This window comes from Mauremys reevesii, linkage group 9 (genome assembly GCF_016161935.1).
Source record: "Mauremys reevesii isolate NIE-2019 linkage group 9, ASM1616193v1, whole genome shotgun sequence".
Classification (NCBI taxonomy): Eukaryota; Metazoa; Chordata; order Testudines; family Geoemydidae; genus Mauremys; species Mauremys reevesii.
In genome coordinates, this window is record NC_052631.1 from 93,676,861 (window position 1) to 93,696,052 (window position 19,192).

General features: G+C 40.7%; 1 protein-coding gene across 7 annotated transcripts in view; it reads right to left on the reverse strand.

Annotated features, from left to right (window-relative positions):
* Nucleotides 1-2,525: 2,525 nt before the first annotated feature.
* AFF2 (AF4/FMR2 family member 2) overlaps nucleotides 2,526-19,192 on the reverse strand; it is a 488,228-nt gene continuing 471,561 nt past the window's right edge. For 5 of the 7 annotated variants that reach the window (XM_039488230.1, XM_039488233.1, XM_039488231.1 and 2 more), the window contains 5 exons: nucleotides 16,476-16,547; nucleotides 16,038-16,131; nucleotides 13,133-13,182; nucleotides 7,920-8,134; nucleotides 2,526-4,352 (listed from right to left, as the gene is read on the reverse strand). In XM_039488230.1, the coding sequence (XP_039344164.1) occupies nucleotides 4,231-4,352; nucleotides 7,920-8,134; nucleotides 13,133-13,182; nucleotides 16,038-16,131; nucleotides 16,476-16,547 (553 nt within the window). In that variant the 3' untranslated portion in view covers nucleotides 2,526-4,230. Of the gene's footprint in view, nucleotides 4,353-7,919; nucleotides 8,135-13,132; nucleotides 13,183-16,037; nucleotides 16,132-16,475; nucleotides 16,548-19,192 lie in introns of those variants that run through there. The other 2 variants (XM_039488229.1, XR_005584619.1) reach the window with 2 other exon arrangements.

The following is a 19,192-nucleotide window of genomic DNA, read 5'->3' on the forward strand; positions in this document are numbered from 1 at the left end:
AAAAAGTTTTTAGGGAAGAATAATTTAGAAGCATCCCAGAAATTAATTCTAGCTAAAGGTTCAGAGTTAGCCTCTTATTTACTAAACTAGGATGCCAATCATTTTGTTTCATAATTTTTAAAGACAACAGACCTCCCCTATCTTTCCAATGAGGTCAACTATAAATAAAACAATCAGTATTTACACACTGAGCTTATTAAGTGATCAAGGGTCCAAAGGCCATGCAATAACAAGAAGAGGGCAAAATTCAACTCGGAGAAGCATGCTGGGAAGGATGCCACCAAATGCTAGCAACAAAATGACGAGTTCAACTGGAAAAAAATAAAAATCCAGATTTAAATTTTTGTATTTATTTAAATAAGCAAAGCTAAAGAAGTGTGAACAGCAGACCAAATCCTGCAATTTGTATTCGGGTCCAAACTTTCCCTACTTGCAAAGGAAGTTTGCTTGAGTGAGAAGTGCCCTAGAAAAAGCTAGCCCTGTATTTCAGGCTAGCAACTGATGGGACCATATGAGGCATATGGTAGCTCTCCTAAGCTTTCCCCTCAAGAACATCTACTATTATGGACCTCAGTTCCTTATTGAACATCATGTGGCTGGAGATACATACTGTTCTCAGAGTAGGTACAAGGCCATACACACCATTTAAGACCAATGAAGCCCACAAGAAGGTGTGTAAGGACCTTGCTCAAGCACTTTGGACTTTGCTGCACTGTCATTTTGCGCTGATGGATCCCTGATATTTTAGACGTTAGTCCTTAGCGTGTGTGTTCCCTTTACCACAGCACTACACATATTGATCTACACATTATTTAACAGGCTACCTCTTCCAATGTTATCATGAGTCTTGCAATATTTGGTGTCTTTCTGAAAACCCAGCTGCAGGTATCAGGAAATTGCACCAGCATCTCACTTTCATTAAAAAAAAAAAGGCTATTTCTAGTTTTCATGGTTATGGAGGAAAACTTGAAAACATGACTTGAGTGTTGCTTAGAGACTCAGCAATGATAAGACAAATAAAAGGAACACAAAATATGCTATGAAAAAAACCTCATGATTTTGAAGACAGCCTCATAATTTTGGGGGCCTCACTCATGATCTTTGAATGCTTGAGGTTGGCATTTCTGACAGGGTGACAGAGAAAAAGCCCAAGCAGATACCTCCTCATACATCAAAATGCTTCCCCTTCAAAACAAGAAAACAATTTCATTCAATGAAATCTACTTGAAATTATAATTTCAAGAGCAAAATTACTCCAGGAAGATGACATGTTGCCATTCGAAAGGCGATGAATATAGTGCCTATAAAAGTGCAATAATCCTTAATAACTAACCCAAAAGAAGCATCATCCCCAGGGATAAGAAGGTAATTCACTCTCCATATTTAATTTGTTTCTAAGCTGCTCTTGAAACAAGACCGCTAAATAGTATGTTGGCTTGTGATCCTAGGTTTGACTGCTGGACTTATTATAATCGTACCATTGATTCAACACACATTTCAAACTAAGTCACAGCAGGCAAAATCAGGTGGGCTAATTCTCTAAGCTGTCTAGGTAAAGGAGATGTGAATGTATGTTAAATTTTGAGATAGGTGTTCATTTACTACAAGCAACAGGGGAAAGATAATACCCTGACTTGGGGAGGGTAGCTGACTCGTAGAACAGTCATGTCTCTGAAGATTGTATTTCAAGATGTATATATATATCCTTCGTAAATCCATGGCAGTCTAAGATTTCAGTCTATGTTAAAATAATAAGGGAGAACAATGTTCTTAATTAGGTGGAATAGTTAGTCAATCCAATAGGAGAGGCCTTACAAAGAGAATGGAAAACTTAGGTCACAACCAACCTATCAATACTTCAGTTATCAGAAACATCTACGCTCATCTGTTAAAAAAGGTGCATGTTTGAAAAATCACCCTCTTTTTATATTTATGAAGGGTTCTTGTTATCCTGGTTTGATTCATTAGAGAAAAGGGGGGGCCAGAATCAGCATGATAAGTTCTTTTCAGGGGGGGGATATCTCAGTGGTTTGAGCATTGGCCTGCTAAACCCAGGGTTGTGAGCTCAATCCTTGAGGGGGCCACTTAGGGATCGGGGGAAAATCAGCACTTGGTCCTGCTACTGAAGGCAGGGGGATGGACTCAATGGCTTTTCAGGGTCCCTTCCAGTTCTATGAGATAGGTGTATCTCCATATATTAAGCATATGTTAATGAACCCCTCAAAGAACAGATAAGGGCATGTTGTTTACTGTAGGAACAGGAATGTGAAAATAATCCAGGATGTGCATGTTCTGTCCTTTATAGACTACCCTATCAGCATGATTTATCTAACGACATACATCCCACCCTGGCTACATTTACAAGACCTTGCTGTGGATCAAAATATTATCATTTATATAATTTTTAAAGGTATTTATTAATAGGAGCGAATACACAATTGTTTAAAAAGAGAAGTTTATCTTAAAATATGGATTGGGCACAATCCTTATTGGAAATGTGCAAGACCGGTTTTAAAAACCTAGCAGTCTGAACCGTTTAAATGCAAATTTGTCCTATTTATCTGGTCACAATTCAGTGAGTAGAATCTAATATCTTGCCCGATTAAAGGATATACAGGCTTATATATCAAAAGGCAATTACAATTAAATAATGTCTGGATGATACTTAATACACCTGTCATGTTATTTCAGTGAGATGTGACACAGAATGATATTTACATTGCCAGGAGGGTTTTTTTTTGTTTATATAAATGAAATTTACAGTTTGATAAGGTGTGCCGGCATTACATCAAGAATGATATGAGGCCATTTAAAGTCTTGTGAATTACCGATATAAATTCATTTTGTTTTGTTTCATGCACCATTGCTTCCTGCAGGGCTGCCACAAGAGCAGCGCAGCTTAGAAAGAAAAAAAAAAAAAGAACGAGTGAATGAAATGGTCTCATTTATTCAAGATTGCTTTGAAATTTTCTCTGAATTGTCTCATGATTATGCATGCGTTAAAGGAATGGTCAAAATATGACATTGTGGGTAAATAAAAATGGAATTTGGAAAATGGGTAATTTGGAGAATTGGGAGACTGAAGTATTCATGGATATTATGAAGCAAATATGTTGTTTTTGGGTAAATCTAGCGATTTCCTTTAATTTTTCATTGTTTTCAAGAAAGTAAGATAATAGTGTCTGCTTCTAAAGCTTTGAAATCAACAAAACAGGTGTAAATGAATGCCACAGGGCGTTAGAAGTGCCTCAGAAGCAGTCAGTTAAATTACTAGCGAATCTCATCAAGAATCCATACTTTCACATACAATATCAATGTTTATAATGTAGCACTCCTGTTAAGACATGCTGTCACTGAGTCGCTATGCAAGAGGAGATTGTTTTGCCAAGAAAAATCATGGAGGAATATTTGCTGGAGACCAAACAGTAGGACTGAAAGAAAATTCACCGACTGAGTACATGAATGGTAGCTAAGACTATGAAAGCTAACATTTTGAAATTGCCTAATCAGCTGCCTTGTTCTGCCCACTTAAACTGTTAAGCCAACATTAAACAGAAAAGACTATCAAAACCTCATTGTGTAGTGTGGCATCTTTCTTTAATCATTCTTCCCAATCTTTTATCTTTTAACACCTTTGGTGATTTTATGCTACATACCTATAAGATGTTCAGAGTCCTTTTTTAGAGATCAGGCCTTTATAAAGTAGGAAATCTTAGCGATAAACAGTTGCAGGTAACGATGCCAGAACTAAGCAGTGAACAGGTTGGCTTGGGTTCAAAGGACAATTCTGAGTGAATGGCTAAAACTTCTACTAATTTATTTCAGAAGAGAATTTTCGTATATACCCTCATATATTTAAGACGTTTTGTACTATTTCTCAGGAATCCATATCTTCTCAAAGTGCTTTTTTTATTTTCACTTGAAGGCAGTGTCGACTTAAAACAATACTGCAGGGAATGTACCGTTCCATAAAGCACATAAGGATAGCAGGATCCAGGAGACGCAAGGCATAGAAATTGTCAAAAATGATTAGATGGTACAACACATACTGCTCTTGAGTCATAAGTTCCATTTATGGTGACTTCTACTTCCAATAGATAAGATATCAAAAAAGGCAATAAAAATGAAGTTACATGAATCAAGTTCCAGAATGAGCGGAGTTCCACCAGTGATCGTCTGTGCGCTGGTAGAGGTAGACTGATGGGGATGTTATGAAGAGGGCAGCAGTCACTACAACAAATGCGCCTCCATGCGGAGCCAGTGAAGTCCTTGTCGAACGTAACGGACCAAACTGGTCATACTGCTGTGTTGTGTTAATGGTCCCATGACTGAGTCCAGGTCTACAAAGAACTCTGTAACACAGGAAATGGAGTCATTGTTTCAGGTAACTGTGCAGAAATACATTAATTAAACGCTCAGTGGTTATGAAACAACTAGTGAGTTCTCAGAAGCTCAGGAGCCTGCAGACCTAGCATACATGAGTGATTCTTGATAAGATATCTCGGGCCAATGGGGGCTGTGGGAAGCGGCGTGGGCTGAGGGATGTGCTGGCCGCTCTTCCCACAGCCCCCATTGGCCTGGAGTGGCGAACCACGGCCAGTGGGAGCCGCGATCGGCCGAACCTGCAGACGTGGCAGGTAAACAAACTGGTCCGGCCAGCCAGGGGCTTTCCCTGAACAAGCGGCGGACCGACTTTGAGAACCACTGAACTACAGCATGTGTGACCCCCTTATGCTTAACAATCTAATTCTCAATTGCCCACTTCATTTGAAATGATTTCCCACAACATGTGTTAACTCCTTATGCTTAACAATGTGTCCCAGCTTGTATTTCGCTCTTCCCCAGACTTGAAGAGCTCTGTGAAGTTTGAAAGTTGTCCCTTCCACCAACAGAAGTTGGTGCAATAAAAGATATTACCTTATCTACCATGTCTGTCTCATATCCTGAGACCACCATGGCTACAACAACACTGCAAACAATCTGATCACCTGGTGAGATATGACTGTATCACAGAACAAAGCAGTATGGCTGGAGGTAAAAGGTAAAAAAAGCTTAGGGATATCACCAGGTATGTAAAGAAATGGCAACTAGCAGGTACTTTAATCTTCCTTCCTGTGTTTTTTCCCACCAAGTGATCTTCACGATTGTACGTTCAAATAAATAATGATTTCTTTAAATGTCAAAACTTTTTTTAAAGTCTAATTTCAGATTCCCATCGGAAAACACTTATCTAGCATGCTACAAGCCAAAGCAACTAATTAAACCTATATTAAAGAACATTAGACTGAAACTTACTGGATCAAACAGACCTAAATTGCTATAGATGTGATAGGTTTCTCCTTGAGGGAAAAATGATGCAATGTGTATTAAAACAGCCCTGATTCCATAATACTCAAGTAAGGGTACATCTACACTGAAAAGGGGAAGATGTAGTCCATTTAGGGAGCCTGTCCCACAGAGGAGAATGGAAATATGAGACACCTGAACTACAACTCCCATGAAGCATAGCTGGGGCACTTCCAGCTGGCAATATTTCAAATTTTGACTGTTCACCAAAAATTTGACATTTTCTGCAGGGGAAACAAAACCAACCAACCAACCATGTTTTGATCAGCTCTAACAATGACTTTTGGACAAAGCTTTGAGATCTACAAATGAAAACCACTAATAACTATTATTATTGAAGCTAGTTTTCATGAAACTTATTTCTCATGTTGAAATATTTTAATTATTTGCCCATCAAAGACATTTAATATAATAATAATAATTGGAGATATACCAATCTCCTAGAACTGGAAGGGACCTTGACAGGTCATTAAGTCCAGCCCCCTGCCCTCACTAGCAGGACCAATTTTTGCCCCAGATCCCTAAGTGGCCTCCTCAAGGATTGAACTCACAACCCTAGCAGGCCAATGCTCAAACCACTGAGCTATCCCCCGCCAATATATTGTCATGCAATATATTGAAAACCTGTAGATTTCAATGAAGTGGCTATAGTAGAAAAACTTATATTAGCATTTATCTTTTAGTTCTACCCAAATTTCAAATTATAGTATAACGGTGTTCAAATATGCATTTTTAAGCTAATATTTAACTAGAAAATGTGTCTCTCTGCCCAAAATGCAAAAGAGGACACAATATGAAGCGCTGTAAACTTCATTTTTCCCTTCAATGGCTTCTAATGCCAAAATGAAATTAAACAGCAACACAAGCTTTGTGTCCACGGCAGACTATGAAAAAAGGAAAGAAAAGGAAAGAAATTTAAGACTAGGGGCTCAATCCTCTAAATCTTGTTCATGTGAGAAACCTTTACTGATGCAACTAGTCCCACTAAAGTCAATGGGTCTACTCATGTGAATAGGGATTACTCTCATAAGGCATTTGTAGGACCAGGCTCATTTGAACATAAATCAAAATGAGAACAAAGAAGAAAGTGGGGCATAAAGATGCAGAAGGAGATTCAGCAGCTTCTTCCCCATCCAGCTCCGGGACTGATAACAACATTTGCTGGGTACATTTTCTGTCTGCTGGCTGAATGCCCGAGCTATTTTGATTCAATATCCAGCAGAACATTTAACAACTCCACAACACACAGAGCTAATTACACGATTATTGTCATCTCATTCTATCTGAACACCCTTCTGCATTGCCACTGATAAAATTCTGCAGCACATTTGAAAAGGAATTACTTCAGCATGTTTTGAAAATGGATGCAGCTACAGAAAAAAATCCCAAATGATTGCACTGCTAGCAAATTTACTACTGTATATTAACACCGGAAATGGTGGGGAGGCCTTGACATGGACATTAGTATTGTCCCTGGTTCTAGTTATCATGCCAAGGTAGAACACTACAAGACCCGACCCTGCTCCCACTAACGTCAGTGGAAATTTGCCATTGACTTTAATGGGAGCAACATCGAGCTGCAGGCGCCTATATAAGATTTTATTCTGATCTAATGAGATGAGCAAATCACGAGCAGAACATTGTACAGTTAGGCCCTGTTCCTGCACTATTGAAGTCCATGGGAACTTTGCCAGTTATTTCAACCTGAATGATGGTCTATGGCAGGGATGGTCTTTGGCCCGCGGCCCGCCAGGGTAAGCCCCCTGGTGGGCCGCCAGGGTAAGCCCCCTGGTGGGCAGCCAGGGTAAGCCCCCTGGTGGGCCGGGCCAGTTTGTTTACCTGCCGCATCTGCTAGTTTGGCCAATTGCAGCTCCCACTGGCCGTGGTTCACCGCTCCAGGCCAATGGGGGCTGCGGGAAGCGGCACGGGCTGAGGGATGTCCTGGCCGTCTATGGTTTGTCCCTAGTGAGCCAAATTTAGCCTTTAGTTACACCCCACCTCCTACTTCACTGAAGTCATTGTAAACCAGCCATGAACTGCTTGCCAGCACTGCTTTGTGTCAACCATGGTAAAGACTTATGCTTGATCTGAATAAATTAACTGAATCACAGACTGATCTTAGGAAAGTCAAGGTCATGGTTTCCAGCGAACGTGTCATAATCAGGCTCACAGTTGGACAAATAGAACGTCTAATGTTCACTTATTATCCTATCTTACATTTGAGTAATCTTTACTGGATGACGACCGCAATACGAAAAGAGCCTCAGTACTCTGTGATAGGCTGAAATGGGGAACATATTCACCGACTCAGAAGCAGGCATCACTTTGTTCAGTTATTTGCCAGGTGCTCTTATAACCCACTGTTCAGTGTGTGTTACACGGCCCCCTGTTGTGCTTGATACACAGATGATATGAGTTGGCTACTATCCCCAGCAAGGGGATCTGGTCCGTTTGCTCAAACTGTAGAGGCTTATACTCTGAGCTCCGGAGGCCCAATGATCCCCAATGATAACTAAAATAATAACTGCATTTCAGCTACCAAAATAGCAAAAGGAAGAAACTGAACAAGCCACCTTTGTTCTCCTTAGTCAGTTTGTCAGCCATGTCCCAGTGCTCATAGCTCCGCAAGACGTTGTTGGTGATATTTACATGGCTGGCAGCCATATGGTGGATGCGCTGGGGAATGGTGATGGTTCCTGCTGATGAGGACCCAGCAGTGCCTGTACTGCTCCCTACAGAACTGACTGGAGATGGACTGAGAGACATGGGGGATGGAGTCTCTGTGCTCCTGGAAAAAAGAAAGGAGAATTATTCTCACGCCCACATCACTTCATTTTAGTGTGACCAGATAGCAAGTGTGAAAAATCGGGATGGGGTGGGAGGTATTAGGCATCTATATAAGACAAAGCTCCAAACATCAGGACTGTCCCTATAAAATCGGGACATCTGGTCACCCTGCTTCATGTCTCTCCCCAGCAGACTTGGAACCTTAATATCAAATCTAGACCCAGTCCAGAGGAGATGGTCAGTGATGATCTCCTGCTTTACAAGAGGAGAGATTTATAAACTGGGACTGACTGAAATTAAAAAAGGGCTTTAATTCCCCCCACAAATGCACCTGTTATTTAAAAAAAAACCCTCTGACAAATCTAGCAATCTTTCAGAGAAAGAAGTATCTCATAACTGTAATGATTTTTCTACCTGCTGCCAGAAGCTGCTATTGGCAGTTAGAAAACACTCAATGTGTAATATTGGCTTATTATTATCAAAGAATTTTGTGGAAACCGCAATGACAGTTTGCTACAAATACAGTCACCACAATAAGCAAAGTGCAATTCTTAAAAGCACCCTGCAGAGCAGTATTAGGCGCTTAGGGTACTGTACAATTATGAATATCTCTATAGGGTTCTTTAAGGCTTGCTATGAAGATTTGTTTCTAATTGCCAGCCGTTCATCTGCACACTGTTTTATAAAGAGCAGTGTTTTAAGTTACCTACTTAGTGCAGCGCTAATGTTCTCATATAGATTTTCTTTTAATTCTAACACCAGCAATTAGGAATCACCTGCTGGCTGCAGACAGCATGGAGGTCATCCACTGCAATCTCACATGTTTAGGACTTTACAGCACTGAATGCTCACGCACAGCTATTCTCCTTGAAAATTGGTCTTTCTGAACAAGATTAAGGGTTCCAAAATTTATCCCCCACCCCATTTGGAACCAAACAAATGCATTGGATTGCCATAAAAACACTTTAAATACAGGCTGAATTGCTTCTGGGCCCCTCGGCATGGAAGAATGGGGCCAAATGTTGCTGAGGGGGATTACATGCCCCTTTCCCTGTCAGGCAGCTATCACTGCTCCAGCTGTGGAGCAGCTGAAAGACCGCACTGCTTCTGTTCCACCTGGGGTGACCAGACGTCCCGAGAAAAACTGGACTGTCCCGATTTTGAGGCGTTTGTCCCGTGTCCCGACCAGAGTACAGTTGGGATGCCATTTGTCCCAATATTTTGTTTCCTGGTCTTCGGCAGAAATTCGGTGGAGAGTCCTTCAGTCACGGACGGTCTTCAGCAGTATTTCGGCGGCGCATGCTTCTGTCTTTGACGGCAAGGTTTATTACTCCCCGCCGAAATACCGCCGAAGACTGTCCGCAACTGAAGTCTCCGCCAAATTGCCGCCAAACTCCCGGACGGATGAGTGTAAAAAAACAAACAAAACACACCCTGCAGTGGTCCAGATATTTTCCCCTTAAAATTTGGTCACCCTAGTTCCACCTGAGCCATCACCCACAATATTCTATGGAAAGCCTCCTATTGACTTTTATAGCTGCTGGATCAGGCCTACTTATGCATGGGGGCAAGAATATGTGAAGAACACCCCACATCTCGCACATACTGGCTGCTGCCAGGTAGCTCCTGGACTAGAGGAACAATGTGCCCCGACAGAAGAGTTGAGTACTGGTGTGACCTATACTGCACTTACACCTTTCCTAACCCAAAGGGAAGAAAACATCCTCCTACTGGAGTATCATCGGTAATGGTTCCCCTGGCTGAGCTCCATAGCTCTTCCATAGCAAGAGACCCACATGGCATCAGCAGTTAGCAGCTATTTGCACAGCCAAAGGGTTATATTGAAGGGTATCCTGCAGCATGAATGTTTTATTTCTGAGTCTCCAAACATACTCCGAAGAGCATCTTTAATGTACAGAAGAGCTGAACTACACTTGATTAGGTCTGGGAGCAGTTAGCAATCATACAGTATCCAAAGGGACAGAGAGTATTTCGCTAAAGCCACTTAAAACAAGCTGACGCACTTCAGCCAAATAAAGTGCCTTGTTCATTGGATCTAGCCTGTTGTGCAGGGGAAGGTGCAGTGCCATTATTACTGTGGCGAGTCTATTAGATCTCTCTATCCTCATGCTTATTGCAGCTGAGGTGAGGAAAATTTCTGTAATGAAACGAGGGAAAATTTGTTTCCTTGCCAGCCTGGAACTCGGGCCAACTTTGCAGAAGTTCACAACCCTTTCAGCAAAAGTGGCCTGAACTTCCAGGGAGCAAAGCTGAGGTTTTCATGGCTTTGAGTCCTGAAATGTGCTTAACTGACTGATCAGATCAAAGCTCAGGTGGGTTCCAGACTCATCCAAACTGAAAGTAAAAGAAAAGCGTGCAAAGCCTCCTTTGGACCAAAACTGTGAGCTGTCCCGCTTAGGTATTATACGGATTTGAGTATAAACTGGTCACAGATAAATTTAAGTTGGAAATTAGAAGGAGGATTCTAACCATCAGAGGAGTAAGGTTCTAGAACAGCCTTCAAATAGCCCAGCTATGGGTAGGCTGCAGTATTGTGTCTGCATTTCTTTAGTATGTGAGATCGTGTGTATTATTTTAACAGTTCCTCACATTTAGTTCTTATTGTGTGAGAAAAGCGCCTATCTTTGAATAAAAGAAGGAAGCCGGCATTGCACAGCAGATGCACTTTTACTCACTCACTCATAGCTGCAAGACAGTCAGATCAGTTTAGGTGTCAAATGGAAGTGATAGCTAGCCAAATGCTGGGTGGCAGCTGATTATGTTCAGAGGCTGGGCAAGAATCTTCTCCTTCACCACAGAATCATAGATTTTTAAAGCCAGAAGAGACCATCATGATCATCTAATCTGACCTCCTACATAATAGCAGCCAGAGAATTTCATCAAGTGACTCCGGCATCAAACCTGTAACATCTAGCACTGCACAATTTGCACATCTGGAAAGAGACCAGATGTAATGACCAGATGTGGTGTGGCACTCGTATGTTTCCTTACATGTCCCCCCAGAGAAGTCTAATGGAAGTAGTGGGCTAAATTACTGCAAATACGTTTGCACTCAGTGAGTTACCAGGGTGGAAGCTGGTGCAAAATTTGCCCCATACACCGCATATTGGGGGGTGGAGTCTCTTCTGGAATAGCAACAATGAATCCTGTGGCACCTTATGAAAAGGGAGGAGAAACTGGTTCTGTAATTGGCAGCCATTCACAGTCTTTTTGTTAATCTGAGAGATGATGTCAAATTTGCAGATGAACTGAGAGCTCTCAGCAGTTCTCTTCTCTGTCCTGAAGTTTTTTTTTTTTTGTGTGGCCAGGAGGTTGACTCAAAGAATACTTTCAGGACAACACTGAACAGCGCGACTGATACACACCCTCCTCCCACCAACAAAAAAAAAAGAGAACTACAACTCTCCAACACCAAATCTACAGGCCACTGCCCCTCAGATCCCACTGAGGAACACACTAAAGAACTGAACCCATCTCAGGACGGCATTGGAACTCTCACTGAAGGACTGTCTGGATATGTGGACTCTACTGAGACCCTATACAATGCATTGGTGACCTTCCAGAAAACACCATCCTGGCCCATGGGATGATGCCACAGCACAACTGGTTGCTGAGCTCTGTGCCTTTATCCTCAGACATAACTATTTCAAATTTGATGAATATATATATCCAGATCCCCACAATATGCCAATATTTTTATGGCTGACGTACATTGATGACATCTTCATCATCTGGACCCACATCAACCTCAGCCTCACACCACAAGATCCATTGTCTAGCCAAGCACTCCACAGACAGAGACCAACACCTACAAAATCTCACCAAGCATTCTCGACTGGACAGTCTCTAAGGAAAGGATAAATGGGACACAATCAGATATTAGGAATGGCAATAAACTGCTGAGCTCCAGTTCATCTGCAAATTTGACACCATCAGCTCAGGATTAAAAAAAGACTGTGCTCTTCTGGAATAAGCGTGTTAATAATGTCTTTGTGCCTTGTCTCTCCATACAACGATTATTATTTATTTTAGTCGCACTTACTAGGTGCTAGGTGCTTTGCAAGCATTTAAGGATGATCTCTGCTCTGAGAAGCTCACAATCTGAAGAGCTGTAAGATAGACTGAACTGTTTTCATTTCAGATACCTGTGAAGCTCTGGAAGTTCCCTTACATCTGCTCACTCAGGGTCTGTTTACTCAGTGCCCTCTTGGTTGGCCTTTGCCAGGGTACAGCCACACATCAGAGCTGCCTCTGTAGCACACTAGTTTGCCATTTAGGGGGTGTTATACTTGTCTCCAGGTACCAGCTAGCATTTGGTCCATGAAATGTGGACACGTGCAACCTACTAATTTTGTCTGGACTTGCATGCATAGCCCTGAACAGGGAACAAGAGGAATCTGCGTCATAGAGTACAATATATATCATGTCCTAAAGTAAGGTAGCAATGGTTCCAAACCTTCATTGACCATCAGAACATAATTACATTACTGTGATTTTATACTGGAGGTGAGGGTGTTTTAGCATTAATCTAAAGATTCAGATAATTGGCTGACTAAGTGCCTTCACATTTTCACCACTATTACGCCTTCACTTTTATTAAACAGCACTTACCATATATCAATGAAATATTCATTGGTGTTTCATTACTGAACGAATCATTGAAAAAAATTACTGCAATGGAGGTTAACTTTACTTTGGCTTCTTGAAATGACATGGTACTTGCTATCTAATTAACACATATTTTTATGGCCCTCATTTGACTTAAGGATCAAATTGTCAAAGAATTTGGTACCAGCCCATATGAACTTTTCAGACCTGCTGTGTGACTGGAACATGACAGCAAATTGTGTAAAGTTTTAGTATGATGTAAGAGCTGAATTTTACCTTTGAATGATTAACACAACAATCCCTCTCCTCCCCTCCACCCCCACCATTAACCGTGTATTTCCATGATGAAGTATTGAGTGGCAATACTCACTTTCCATTGCCTCCCCAAGGAGAGGGGGCCTGGGAGGCTTTTGAAGAGTTCTGCAAGAAACAAAACCAAAAGGTAAATACAGGAGATAATTCTCTGTTGGTTCAGGAGGAGATGCCAGTAAGATTTAAAGCAGATTAATATTGATTACAAGGCCTGGCACTTCCTGTTTTAGCTGTAAGAGCTCTGGTGCATACAGAATATCAGCCCAACATTACAGGTGCATAATAAAATAGCTGGTTGGATAATTAGTAGGCTCCAATCAGGAGCGTGAAAGTCACTTGATAAAAGACTCGATATACCAAAACTCCAGTAAAATCAGATGCAGTTCGTAAAGAAGTGGTTTAATTATCCTTATCTAAAATTTATTCTGCAAAGTAAGCTCTTCAAAGGCTTTCCATCTTCATGAGGATCTACACGCTTTTCATCAGACAAAGGAAGCTTGGGGTTTGATGTTTGGAATTAGGGGATCTTACATATTGTAGGCGAATGTGATGCAATACATGTACAACATGAGGGGAGGAAGAGTCTGATTGTAGGGATATGAATGAATTCCCTTGCTTTTATAGTGTGTATAACACACACCTTCCCTATCCATTCTCTCTTTTGTGTTGGCACAGTACCTAGCATCTTGTGGGTGCTACCACAAGCAAACAAAGGGTAAAGCCCAGACTTGGCTAGCTTTACTCAGATTGGATAGTATCTTATTCAGCAAAAATTCCCATTAAGGGTGGTTGAATCAGGGCCTTAGTTATCTAAGGCGAGTAACAAGTTTCCTCTCTATATAGTCTCTCTCTATATAGTGACTGTATATAGTGCTTTTCCTGCAAAGATTTCAGTTAAAATTCAGTTAAGATTTACAACACCGTTGTGAAGTGTTTGAATTATTATTATTATTATACCCACTTGATTACTTTCATACTCATTTTGCATGTGAGGTCCAAGGTCACAAAGAGAGTAAGTGGTAGCCAGGAATAAGACCTTATTCTCCTCACTCCTCAACCATAGCTTGCAGAAAACATTGACCAAACTATATAACACTATCCAGCAGAAAACACTGGTTTGTTTGTGTGGTCTTTGCATTTCCTTAAACATGTCAACCCAGAATGGAATGGCTTGGATTAGATGGTGTGTGTACTGTAGATCTGTGTGCATGTCCACACATGTAAAGAAGAGGGATCATTGAAATAATCTGGAAGATCTTCAAACCATGAAAAAGCAGCTTTGACATTAACTCTCCTGAACATCAGGAGAGTGCTGTGGGTTAGAGCTGAGTAGAAAACAGTTTTCCCATCCCATGAAAGTTTTTGAGATTTTGAAAAATGTTCTTGTCCCAAATCAGGACGAAAAGAAAAAAAAATCTCAAAAAACAATTTGGGTCAATGTTTCGTTTTGTTGATTTTAAAACACGACATTTTGAGTTTGACTTTTTAGTTTTTTAAACATTTTTAAACATAAATTAATTTCAATTTCAATTCAAAAAGTCATTTTGACCTGAAAAACTGAACTTTTTTTGTAAAATATCAACATGAGACATTCTGACAATATTGAAACATTTTTTTCTTTGTTTTTTAAATAGTAAATTTGTCTAAACTGACCCTGTCTGGCAAACAGTTTTGGTTTTGATAAATCTGTATTTTCTGACGAAAAAAAGTTTAGTCGAAAAAGTCCCAACCTGGTCCCTGCACTGCAGGCCTAGTAGGGTGACCAGATGTCCCAATTTTATAGGGACAGTCATGATATTCGGGACTTTTTCTTATATAGGTGCCTATTACTCCCCCCACCCCATCCCAATTTTTCACACTTGCTGTCTGGTCACCCTAAGATCTAGTGAGTCACCTTCCACATTGAAAAGTGTGCAAAACTTCAGTTTGAACAACAGCTCTGTTTAAAGGCCCAACCCATTTAATAAAAGGCTTTGCATTCCCCCAGCTGCCCTACTGAAAACCTTTGAACCATGGCTTCTTTGTGGCAAAGATAAAAGACAAAGAGCATCACGTAGCAATAGGAAAATAGTATTTTGTTAACATTTTCCTTTCTTAAATGTGAGTCTCCTAGACTTTGAATACAAAGAGAGCCTGAACATACAATTCACACACAGTTCAAGCCTGTTTCTAGTGCACATTTACCCAATTTTACACTAGTGCACAGCACCTTCACGAGATGAAGTCTTTCTTTTGAGTCATTCAATCTGAAGCTCTAGAAAAACACTTCTGAGATTTTTTAACTGCTGCTCAAAATATGGGCCTGATTCTTATTTACTCTAAATCCACTTCGCTCTGGCAGAGTCAAGGGGTCTTAAAGTGAGAGTAAATTATATTTATATGCACCTTAAATTCCCTTTGCACAACTTGAGCAGGGTAAAGCGGCCTTTTTCTAAAAGAGAATCAGGCCCAAAGCCTTTTCTTAGAAAGAAATGTTTAAAAAAATAATGGTCTACTGTAAAATATAAACAATCAAAATTTTCCTTCAGAGCCAGGCTGTTTTTTCCCCAAGAGCCAGTAGCCTAAATTCAACATGGAATAAGTTTGAAGTAAGTGGGAATACATTCCATGGAAGATTCTAGGCCAGTGAACGTAGGGTCTAAGCCCAATGAAGTCAACAGAAAGGCTCCTGATGACTTCAGAGGGCTTTGGATGAGGTGCAGACCAAGCAACAAAGCCATTAAAGTTGCAGGGAGTTGTCAAGTGAGATTCGAATCAGGCCAGAATCAGTACGTTGGTCAGAGCATGGCTGTAGGTTTTAACACAGAATCATTTCCATTCACTCCTCACAAGCATCCTGCCCACGTCTCCCATTGCAGAGGTTAAAGGTGGGGCTTATGTGGTGCAGTGAGAGTTGCATGAGCCCTCAGTGCTGGGATGAAAGTCATTCTGTATCAGCAAAAAATAAACAGACTAAAGATTACCTTAAAATATTCCATCAGAGATCTGGAGTACTTCATAGCATGGTCTTTCTTTAGTTTAAACATTCTCAAGTAGAGGAGTGATAAGCATCGGTAGCTGCGGTATTTAGGAAAGGATTGTATTAATTCCATTGCTTAATGAAACCTATAAACTATAAAACAAATGCTGATCTATATTTTGCAGTCTCTCTTCCAAGGTTAGATTGAGAAACATAAGCAAATGGAGAAAAAAATGCATGAAAGCATTAAAATCCTATCTTGAGAACAGTATAAATTAGACAAATAAATGTTTAGTCAGCTGCTGAAGAAATCTATTCGTTATCCTTTAATAGTTTAATGGAAAACAAGAATAATGATCTCATGTAAGCTGCTTAAGTAATTTGGTACTTTTAAAGTCCTCCAGGATTTTAGCTGTTTCTACATTGTTGCAATGGGACTCACCATAAAACTGCTAGTTTCTTGTCTCCTTCCGTGGCAGATGAGCCTGTGAAATTCTTGAGTCTCATCGCATACCTTGTAAGAAAGGGGAGGAGAAGAGGAAATTGGGCATTAAGCTGCTTCGAGGAAAATTGGTGACACTCCGAGAAATAACTAGATCCGCTTCTAAAACTACAATAAATAATCACCACAATGTTTCACAGTAATGGGATGAGTGTAACATTCAACAGAAAGCAACACTTAAAGTTTGGAGGACTAAAGCAAATCATCAGCCCATTTTCTGGGCCAATGAGGTGAATTATTTCGGAGTGCGTTAATGCTGCCAAGATAACATTGTAGCCAGCACTCTGGGGTGACAAGCACTGTGTTAGTTTGCAATGAGTGCCGGCCAAAAATGTAAGGTCTCAGTCCTGTTTGCACTGAAGAGGAAAATAATCTACAGCTAGGTTTTACATTTAATAGCGTGGGGTTTGAATAACACCTTCCAAATCCCACTCATAAATGCTTCTGCAACGTCTTTAAAATATTTATATATGAAGTGGTATTAAATAAAGGCAAGGTCATGTTCATAGCTTTTTAAGTTCCCAGCCCCATTAATTTATGATGCTTGTATATTTTGTCTTTCCTTTCTATTTAATTGCTGCTGTCCAACATTTGGGTGATAAAAGGTTGAGCATCCCCCCCCTCCCTTTTTTTAAAGTTGCTTTAACGGAGCACACTCCATTCCATGCATTTAGTCTCTTGAAAATCAATTCATCACATAAAATCATTGTTCTGAGCCTTAATGCAATTTCACAGGTACTTGTGTTAGAATAAGTAATAGAGTTCAGTGTTGCGTAAGAAAGTTTTAAGGTATCCAGGCAGTCTTGATGAGTTCTCATTTACAAGGAGGTAATGGAGTGGCAGGCTGCACTGCTCTCCTGCTGCCACCCCTGTCATCACGTCCCCGCATGCTCTTCTAGCAAGGCACCCTTTAGCTCCTTAGCATTCTGTCTTTCATGCTCTTTGTTATTGCTCCAGTCACATTGAATGAATGTGGTCAAATACAGAGATGTGTTCCTTTTCAGGATTTGCAGCATTAAGCTAGGGATTTTAGTGTTACAATTAGTCTATGCACCTCTGAGAGTCAGATCTCTGACATTCTGAGTCACCGTGATGCTCCACTTGTTTTCGCAAATAAATGACTGCTGCAGATACCCACATCTCAGAGCAGTTAAAATGACTGGAATAGATAGAACAAGGGTCTGCCTGTAGACAGCATCGTGATGGGGAAAAGTAATATAAATCTCTTTTACACAGTATCCAACAGTATCCAACAAATCGATGTTGAAGTTACATTAAGGGCCACTTTTTAAAAAAAGGCACACATTACTTAATTTGCACTATTCCCACTGTGGCATATGCAAAGCATGTATTTGCATGTGCAAGTGACCATGCTTACAGTTATGGTAACTGCGTGTGCAAATTAGGCTCAACTCCTGCATGCACAATTTTGCACATGCATTTTTGAAAATCAGGCCCTATGCGGCTTACTTAAACCCACATTATATTGTTAAATCATCAGTGCTCACTGCTCCAGAATCCACCAACTCTCTTATTTTGTGAAGAATCATATTGTGTGAATCTCTTAGAGTTCTGGTGAATCACGAGCAGATGAGAAGGGGTTTAGTTTTCTTACTAGTTGAACCATCTGTCATTCATAGCTTCATATATTTGAAGGGCCAAAATCGACTATTATATCATCTAATCTGACCTCCCGCCTAGCACAGGCAACAGAAATAGAATTTCATTAAATGGTTCATGATCAACCCCAATCATCACAGGGGTGGTGTTGCTTAAAAAATGTATATAAACACAACATTTACCAGTGGCTCTAAGAGTCTCCTCTTTCATATGGGAGAGATGTCAGGATGGCTCCCAGAAACTGGAAAGGGTGAAGAGCAAAATTCCTAGTCTATGACGTCAACTGTAGACATCAGCATGGAGGTCTAATTTACTTGCACAGAACACAGGTTCTGATCCTGCACTATTAAAGTCAATAGAGGCTTTGCCATTGCCTTCAACATGCACAGGACAAACCCTCAGACACTAGGGTGAAGCGTGCTACAGAAAACCCTACGCTAGACAGATAGAACCACTCAGCTTTGCTTCACATGCCTCCAAAACATGCAGGCTACTTATCAACAATTACAATACTTCCGACATAGCACGTTTCGTCGCTAGATCTCTACGTGCTTTACAAAGGAAGTCAGTAAGATTACCATCATTTTACAGATGGGCAACTGAATAGATTTGCCAAGGCCACCCAGCACGCTAGTGGCAGAGCCAGGAATACAATCCAGCTCTCCTGAGTCCCGGTCCAGGGCTCTCTCCATTAGGCCACACCCCTTCCCTGACATACCACTCTCATGTCACTTGAAGAAAAGATAATGCTACTGTTTACTTTCTTACAGCGTTTTGTGCTTATGTATTGCAGCACATAGATTATTAAGTGACCCACAGTTAAGATGCAGGCACAATGGAATGAAAGGGGAAGACTGGCATAGCCTTAATTCTTAATTTCACTGTTCTTCAGGGTTTAACTCCGATCCTAAATGTTGTGTGAACATCATTTTTGTGGCATAATCTCTTTTATTGTTCTTCTTTTTAACAAGTGTTGTATGTAAATACATGTTTTAAAAAATTTAAAAGGCTTATTATTTACCCGAGAGTAACGGCTT